Below are 8,553 nucleotides of genomic sequence, written 5' to 3'. Positions count from 1 at the left end.
CTACACCCTAACCCCCTACACCCTAAACCCCTACACCCTAAACCCCTACACCCTAACCCTGTATCCTAAACCCCTACACCCTAAACCCCTACACCCTAAACCCCTACACCCTAACCCTGTACCCTAAACCCCTACACCCTAAACCCCTACACCCTAAACCCCTACACCCTAAACCCCTACACCCTAAACCCCTACACCCTAACCCTGTACCCTAAACCCCTACACCCTAAACCCCTACACCCTAAACCCCTATACCCTAACCCCTATACCCTAACCCCTATACCCTAACCCCCATACCCTAACCCCGTACCCTAACCCCGTACCCTAACCCCGTACCCTAACTCCTAAACCCTATTCCCTATACCCTAACCCCTATACCCTAACCCCTGTTCCCTAACCCTGTATCCTAACTCCTAAACCCTATTCCCTATACCCTATTCCCTATACCCTAACCCCTGTACCCTAACCCCGTACCCTAACTCCTAAATCCTAAACCCTATTCCCTATACCCTAACCCCTGTACACTAACCACGTACCCTACCTCCTAAACCCTATTCCCTATACCCTAACCCCTATACCCTAACCCCGTACCCCTAACCCCACACCCTACTCCTATTCCTTTTTCTGTCTCCTCACCCAGTACCCCGCCTCTCTATCAGGGAGACACCAGTCTACAGCACCAAGGTAACACCACAACCATACCACAACCTTACTACAACCTAAACACAACCATACTGCAACCTAAACACAACCATACTACAACGTTACTATAACCATAACACAACCATACTACAACGTTACTATAACCATAACACAACCATACTACAACGTTACTATAACCTAAACACAACCATACTACAACGTTACTATAACCATAACACAACCATACTACAACGTTACTATAACATAACACAACCATACTACAACGTTACTATAACCATAACACAACCATACTACAACGTTACTATAACCATAACACAACCATACTACAACGTTACTATAACCATAACACAACCATACTACAACGTTACTATAACCATAACACAACCATACTACAACGTTACTATAACCATAACACAACCATACTACAACGTTACTATAACCATAACACAACCATACTACAACGTTACTATAACATAACACAACCATACTACAACGTTACTATAACCATAACACAACCATACTACAACGTTACTATAACCATAACACAACCATACTACAACGTTACTATAACCATAACACAACCATACTACAACGTTACTATAACCATAACACAACCATACTACAACGTTACTATAACCATAACACAACCATACTACAACGTTACTATAACCATAACACAACCATACTACAACGTTACTATAACCATAACACAACCATACTACAACGTTACTATAACATAACACAACCATACTACAACGTTACTATAACCATAACACAACGTTACTATAACCATAACACAATGTTACTATAACCATAACACAACCCTAAACCTAAACACTGACAATAAACCTAAACACTGACAATCCCCCCCACACACAAACGCCTTTCCTCTCTTTCTCCATAGCATCTCTCTCTCTCCTTTCCTCTCTTTCTCCATAGCATCTCTCTCTCTCCTTTCCTCTCTTTCTCCATAGCATCTCTCTCTCTCCTTTCCTCTCTTTCTCCATAGCATCTCTCTCTCTCCTTTCCTCTCTTTCTCCATAGCATCTCTCTCTCTCCTTTCCTCTCTTTCTCCATAGCATCTCTCTCCTTTCCTTTCCTCTCTTTCTCCATAGCATCTCTCTCTCTCTCCTCTCCTTTCCTCTCTTTCTCCATAGCATCTCTCTCTCTCTCTCCTTTCCTCTCTTTCTCCATAGCATCTCTCTCTCCTTTCCTCTCTTTCTCCATAGCATTTCTCTCTCTCTCCTTTCCTCTCTTTCTCCATAGCATCTCTCTCTCTCTCCTTTCCTCTCTTTCTCCATAGCATCTCTCTCTCTCTCTCCTTTCCTCTCTTTCTCCATAGCATCTCTCTCTCTCCTTTCCTCTCTTTCTCCATAGCATCTCTCTCTCTCCTTTCCTCTCTTTCTCCATAGCATCTCTCTCTCTCTCCTTTCCTCTCTTTCTCCATAGCATCTCTCTCTCTCTCCTTTCCTCTCTTTCTCCATAGCATCTCTCTCTCTCTCCTTTCCTCTCTTTCTCCATAGCATCTCTCTCTCCTTTCCTCTCTTTCTCCATAGCATCTCTCTCTCTCTCCTTTCCTCTCTTTCTCCATAGCATCTCTCTCTCTCTCCTTTCCTCTCTTTCTCCATAGCATCTCTCTCTCTCTTTTCCTCTCTTTCTCCATAGCATCTCTCTCTCTCTCCTTTCCTCTCTTTCTCCATAGCATCTCTCTCCTTTCCTCTCTTTCTCCATAGCATCTCTCTCTCCTTTCCTCTCTTTCTCCATAGCATCTCTCTCTCTCTCTCCTTTCTTCTCTTTCTCCATAGCATCTCTCTCTCCTTTCCTCTCTTTCTCCATAGCATCTCTCTCTCTCTCCTTTCCTCTCTTTCTCCATAGCATCTCTCTCTCTCCTTTCCTCTCTTTCTCCATAGCATCTCTCTCTCCTTTCCTCTCTTTCTCCATAGCATCTCTCTCTCTCTCCTTTCTTCTCTTTCTCCATAGCATCTCTCTCTCCTTTCCTCTCTTTCTCCATAGCATCTCTCTCTCTCTCCTTTCCTCTCTTTCTCCATAGCATCTCTCTCTCTCCTTTCCTCTCTTTCTCCATAGCATCTCTCTCTTCCTTTCTCCTCTCTTTCTCCATAGCATCTCTCTCTCCTCTCTCCTTCCTCTCTTTCTCCATAGCATCTCTCTCTCTCTCTCCTTTCCTCTCTTTCTCCATAGCATCTCTCTCTCCTTTCCTCTCTTTCTCCATAGCATCTCTCTCTCTCTCCTTTCCTCTCTTTCTCCATAGCATCTCTCTCTCCTTTCCTCTCTTTCTCCATAGCATCTCTCTCTCCTTTCCTCTCTTTCTCCATAGCATCTCTCTCTCTCTCCTTTCCTCTCTTTCTCCATAGCATCTCTCTCTCCTTTCCTCTCTTTCTCCATAGCATCTCTCTCTCCTTTCCTCTCTTTCTCCATAGCATCTCTCTCTCTCTCTCCTTTCCTCTCTTTCTCCATAGCATCTCTCTCTCCTTTCCTCTCTTTCTCCATAGCATCTCTCTCTCCTTTCCTCTCTTTCTCCATAGCATCTCTCTCTCTCCTTTCCTCTCTTTCTCCATAGCATCTCTCTCTCCTTTCCTCTCTTTCTCCATAGCATCTCTCTCTCCTTTCCTCTCTTTCTCCATAGCATCTCTCTCTCTCTCCTTTCCTCTCTTTCTCCATAGCATCTCTCTCTCCTCTTTCCTCTCTTTCTCCATAGCATCTCTCTCTCCTTTCCTCTCTTTCTCCATAGCATCTCTCTCTCCTTTCCTCTCTTTCTCCATAGCATCTCTCTCTCCTTTCCTCTCTTTCTCCATAGCATCTCTCTCTCCTTTCCTCTCTTTCTCCATAGCATCTCTCTCTCTCTCCTTTCCTCTCTTTCTCCATAGCATCTCTCTCTCTCTCCTTTCCTCTCTTTCTCCATAGCATCTCTCTCTCTCTCTCCTTTCCTATCTTTCTCCATAGCATCTCTCTCCTTTCCTTTCCTCTCTTTCTCCATAGCATCTCTCTCTCTCTCTCCTTTCCTCTCTTTCTCCATAGCATCTCTCTCTATCTCCTTTCCTCTCTTTCTCCATAGCATCTCTCTCTCTCTCCTTTCCTCTCTTTCTCCATAGCATCTCTCTCTCTCTCTCCTTTCCTCTCTTTCTCCATAGCATCTCTCTCTCCTTTCCTCTCTTTCTCCATAGCATCTCTCTCTCTCTCTCCTTTCCTCTCTTTCTCCATAGCATCTCTCTCTCCTTTCCTCTCTTTCTCCATAGCATCTCTCTCTCTCCTTTCCTCACTTTCTCCAGAGCATCTCTCTCTCTCTCTCTCTCTCTCTCTCTCTCTCTCTCTCTCTCTCTCTCTCCTTTCCTCACTTTCTCCAGAGCATCTCTCTCTCTCTCTCTCTCTCTCTCTCTCTCTCCTTTCCCCTCTTTCTCCATAGCATCTCTCTCTCTCTCCTTTCCTCTCTTTCTCCATAGCATCTCTCTCTCCTTTCCTCTCTTTCTCCATAGCATCTCTCTCTCTCCTTTCCTCACTTTCTCCAGAGCATCTCTCTCTCTCTCTCTCTCTCTCTCTCTCTCCTCTCTCCTTTCCTCTCTTTCTCCATAGCATCTCTCTCTCTCTCCTTTCCTCTCTTTCTCCATAGCATCTCTCTCTCTCTCCTTTCCTCTCTTTCTCCATAGCATCTCTCTCTCTCTCTCCTTTCCTCTCTTTCTCCATAGCATCTCTCTCTCGTTTCCTCTCTTTCTTCATAGCATCTCTCTCTCTCTCCTTTCCTCTCTTTCTCCATAGCATCTCTCTCTCTCTCTCTCCTTTCCTCTCTTTCTCCATAGCATCTCTCTCTCTCTCTCTCCTTTCCTCTCTTTCTCCCCTTTCCTCTCTTTCTCCATAGCATCTCTCTCTCTCTCTCTCCTTTCCTCTCTTTCTCCATAGCATCTCTCTCTCTCCTTTCCTCTCTTTCTCCATAGCATCTCTCTCTCCTTTCCTCTCTTTCTCCATAGCATCTCTCTCTCGCTCTCTCCTTTCCTCTCTTTCTCCATAGCATCTCTCTCTCTCTCCCCTTTCCTCTCTTTCTCCATAGCATCTCTCTCTCTCTCCTTTCCTCTCTTTCTCCATAGCATCTCTCTCTCTCTCCTTTCCTCTCTTTCTCCATAGCATCTCTCTCTCTCTCTCTCTCTCTCTCCTTTCCTCTCTTTCTCCATAGCATCTCTCTCTCTCTCTCTCTCTCTCTTCCTCTCTTTCTCCATAGCATCTCTCTCTCTCCTTTCCTCTCTTTCTCCACAGCATCTCTCTCTCTCCTTTCCTATCTTTCTCCATAGCATCTCTCTCTCTCTCCTTTCCTCTCTTTCTCCATAGCATCACTCTCTCTCGCCTTTCCTCTCTTTCTCCATAGCATCTCTCTCGCCTTTCCTCTCTTTCTCCATAGCATCTCTCTCTCTCTCCTTTCCTCTCTTTCTCCATAGCATCACTCTCTCTCTCCTTTCCTCTCTTTCTCCATAGCATCTCTCTCTCCTTTCCTCTCTTTCTCCATAGCATCACTCTCTCTCTCCTTTCCTCTCTTTCTCCATAGCATCTCTCTCTCTCCTTTCCTCTCTTTCTCCATAGCATCTCTCTCTCCTTTCCTCTCTTTCTCCATAGCATCTCTCTCTCTCCTTTCCTCTCTTTCTCCATAGCATCTCTCTCTCCTTTCCTCTCTTTCTCCATAGCATCTCTCTCTCCTTTCCTCTCTTTCTCCATAGCATCTCTCTTTTTTTTCCTCTCTTTCTCCATAGCATCTCTCTCCTTTCCTCTCTTTCTCCATAGCATCTCTCTCTCTCACACCCTGTCCTTATCTTAGTTCAAGATGGTTAGGCTTCTAGTTTTATTTTCCGTAGTCTGTCTGTTTTATCTGATCACTGCCATAACTAACCTGACCCATTCTGTGTGTGTGTGTCTATGTGTGTGTGTGCGTGTCTATGTGTGTGTGTGCGTGTCTATGTGTGTGTGTGCGTGTCTATGTGTGTGTGTGTGTCTCTGTGTGTGTGTGTGTCTGTGTGTGTATGTGCGTGTGTGTGTGTGTAGTTGTCCAGTGTGGGTAGTAACAGGTCCAGTCATCATGTTCTATGGGTCGTCCTCTACCTCGGGGGCCTCCATGTCTCTGCCCTCCAAGAGCCGACTCAAACGCCAGAGCAGAACATTCACACAGGTAGGTAACACACACACACAGTCTTGCGCAGCTAACATTGTGGGGACATACAATTCAGTCCCATTCAAAATCCTATTTTCCCTAACCCTAACCTTAACCCAAAAACCTAACCTTAACCCAAAAACCTAACCCTAGCTCCTAACCCTAAAACTAACCATATCTCATAAAGCTAATTCTAACACTAACTCTAACCTTATCCCTAAACCCCCTAAAAATAGCATTTGACCTTGTGGGGACCAACAAAATGTCCCCAGTTGATCAAATTGTTCTTGGACCAGAAGTCCCCACAAGAATAGTTAAACACGTCCACACACACACCCACCCTATTTATTAAACCCTATCTACTGATAGGTCCTGTACCGGACTCTGAGTTACCGGGATCGTCCCCCGGCCGACCACACCTCCCGAGACCGCCGCTCCATCACCGAACCCCCCGACGACCGTCCCCATGATGACCCCGCGGAACTCTCCACCCAGAGCTCCGCCCCCGGCGTCCTGAAGATCTTCGGAGATGAGATCTGCGAGGGCGCCAACTACAAGTCTGTCCTCGCCACGCCACGGTCCAGCGCACAGGAACTGGTCAAAGAGGCGCTGGAACGCTATTCGCTGAACAAAGCCTCCGCCCACTCCTACGTCCTCTGCGACGTGATAGGCCAGCTGGAGGGGGGAGGAGGAGGAGGTCAGGGGGGAGGAGGGGGGTGGAGGACAGAGTGTTTGCGGGCGATGGGCGACAATGAGAAGCCATTGTTGTTACAGGAACTATGGAAGCCCAGAGAGGGACATGCCAGGAGGTTTGAGCTGCGGAGGAGAGCAGAAGTAGATGAGCTTAATGCTAAGGAGAAGGATACGGTCACTGCTGGTGAGTTTATACACAGTCACTATACACACACACACACACACACAAACACTACACACACGCACACCATACACACACTACACACTCACACACACACACGGACACACGGACAGGGACACACACACACCTCAATACTACAACAGTGGGATATCAGATATCGTGTGGGTCAGGATTCTCCTAAGATACCAACACTATCACTCTACATTAGTAGTAGTGGTCTGATACCAACACTATCACTCTACATTAGTAGTAGTGGTCTGATACCAACACTATCACTCTACATTAGTAGTAGTGGTCTGATACCAACACTATCACTCTACATTAGTAGTAGTGGTCTGATACCAACACTATCACTCTACATTAGTAGTAGTGGTCTGATACTCTGATACCAACACTATCACTCTACATTAGTAGTAGTGGTCTGATACCATCACTCTAAACATTAGTAGGAGTGGTCTGATACCAACACTATCACTCTACATTAGTAGTAGTGTTCTGATACCAACAATATCACTCTACATTAGTAGTAGTGGTCTGATACCAACACTATCACTCTACATTAGTAGTAGTGGTCTGATACTATCACTCTACATTAGTAGTAGTGGTCTGATACCAACACTATCACTCTACATTAGTAGTAGTGGTCTGATACTATCACTCTACATTAGTAGAAGTGGTCTGATACCAACACTATCACTCTACATTAGTAGTAGTGGTCTGATACCAACACTATCACTCTACATTAGTAGTAGTGGTCTGATACCAACACTATCACTCTACATTAGTAGTAGTGGTCTGAGACCCCTATCACTCTACATTAGTAGTAGTGGTCTGATACCAACACTATCACTCTACATTAGTAGTAGTGGTCTGATACCAACACTATCACTCTACATTAGTAGTAGTGGTCTGATACCAACACTATCACTCTACATTAGTAGTAGTGGTCTGATACCAACACTATCACTCTACATTAGTAGTAGTGGTCTGATACTATCACTCTACATTAGTAGTAGTGGTCTGATACCAACACTATCACTCTACATTAGTAGTAGTGGTCTGATACCAACACTATCACTCTACATTAGTAGGAGTGGTCTGCTACCAACACTATCACTCTACATTAGTAGTAGTGGTCTGATACCAACACTATCACTCTACATTAGTAGTAGTGGTCTGATACCAACACTATCACTCTACATTAGTAGTAGTGGTCTGATACCAACACTATCACTCTACATTAGTAGTAGTGGTCTGATACCAACACTATCACTCTACATTAGTAGTAGTGGTCTGATACTCTGATACCAACACTATCACTCTACATTAGTAGGAGTGGTCTGATACCAACACTATCACTCTACATTAGTAGTAGTGGTCTGATACCAACACTATCACTCTACATTAGTAGTAGTGGTCTGATACCAACACTATCACTCTACATTAGTAGTAGTGGTCTGATACCAACACTATCACTCTACATTATTAGTAGTGGTCTGATACCAACACTATCACTCTACATTAGTAGTAGTGGTCTGATACCAACACTATCACTCTACATTAGTAGTAGTGGTCTGATACCAACACTATCACTCTACATTAGTAGTAGTGGTCTGATACCAACACTATCACTCTACATTAGTAGTAGTGGTCTGATACCAACACTATCACTCTACATTAGTAGTAGTGGTCTGATACCAACACTATCACTCTACATTAGTAGTAGTGGTCTGATACTCACAACACTATCACTCTACATTAGTAGTAGTGGTCTGATACCAACACTATCACTCTACATTAGTAGTAGTGGTCTGATACCAACACTATCACTCTACATTAGTAGTAGTGGTCTGATACCAACACTATCACT

General features: G+C 44.6%; 1 protein-coding gene across 1 annotated transcript in view; it reads left to right on the top strand.

Annotated features, from left to right (window-relative positions):
- LOC121570150 (ras-associating and dilute domain-containing protein) overlaps nt 1–8,553 on the top strand; it is a gene marked incomplete at its 3' end in the record, with an annotated part of 36,164 nt that overhangs the window by 5,895 nt on the left and 21,716 nt on the right. The window contains exons 2-4 of the mRNA XM_045218523.1: nt 641–684; nt 5,704–5,827; nt 6,179–6,686. Coding sequence (XP_045074458.1) covers nt 641–684; nt 5,704–5,827; nt 6,179–6,686 — 676 coding nt within the window. The remainder of the gene's footprint in view (nt 1–640; nt 685–5,703; nt 5,828–6,178; nt 6,687–8,553) is intronic.

The sequence above is a fragment of the Coregonus clupeaformis genome, unplaced genomic scaffold (genome assembly GCF_020615455.1).
Source record: "Coregonus clupeaformis isolate EN_2021a unplaced genomic scaffold, ASM2061545v1 scaf1626, whole genome shotgun sequence".
NCBI classification, from domain to species: Eukaryota; Metazoa; Chordata; class Actinopteri; order Salmoniformes; family Salmonidae; genus Coregonus; species Coregonus clupeaformis.
The sequence above is the reverse complement of the archived record's forward strand: the minus strand, read 5'-3'. Positions and strand labels throughout refer to the sequence as shown.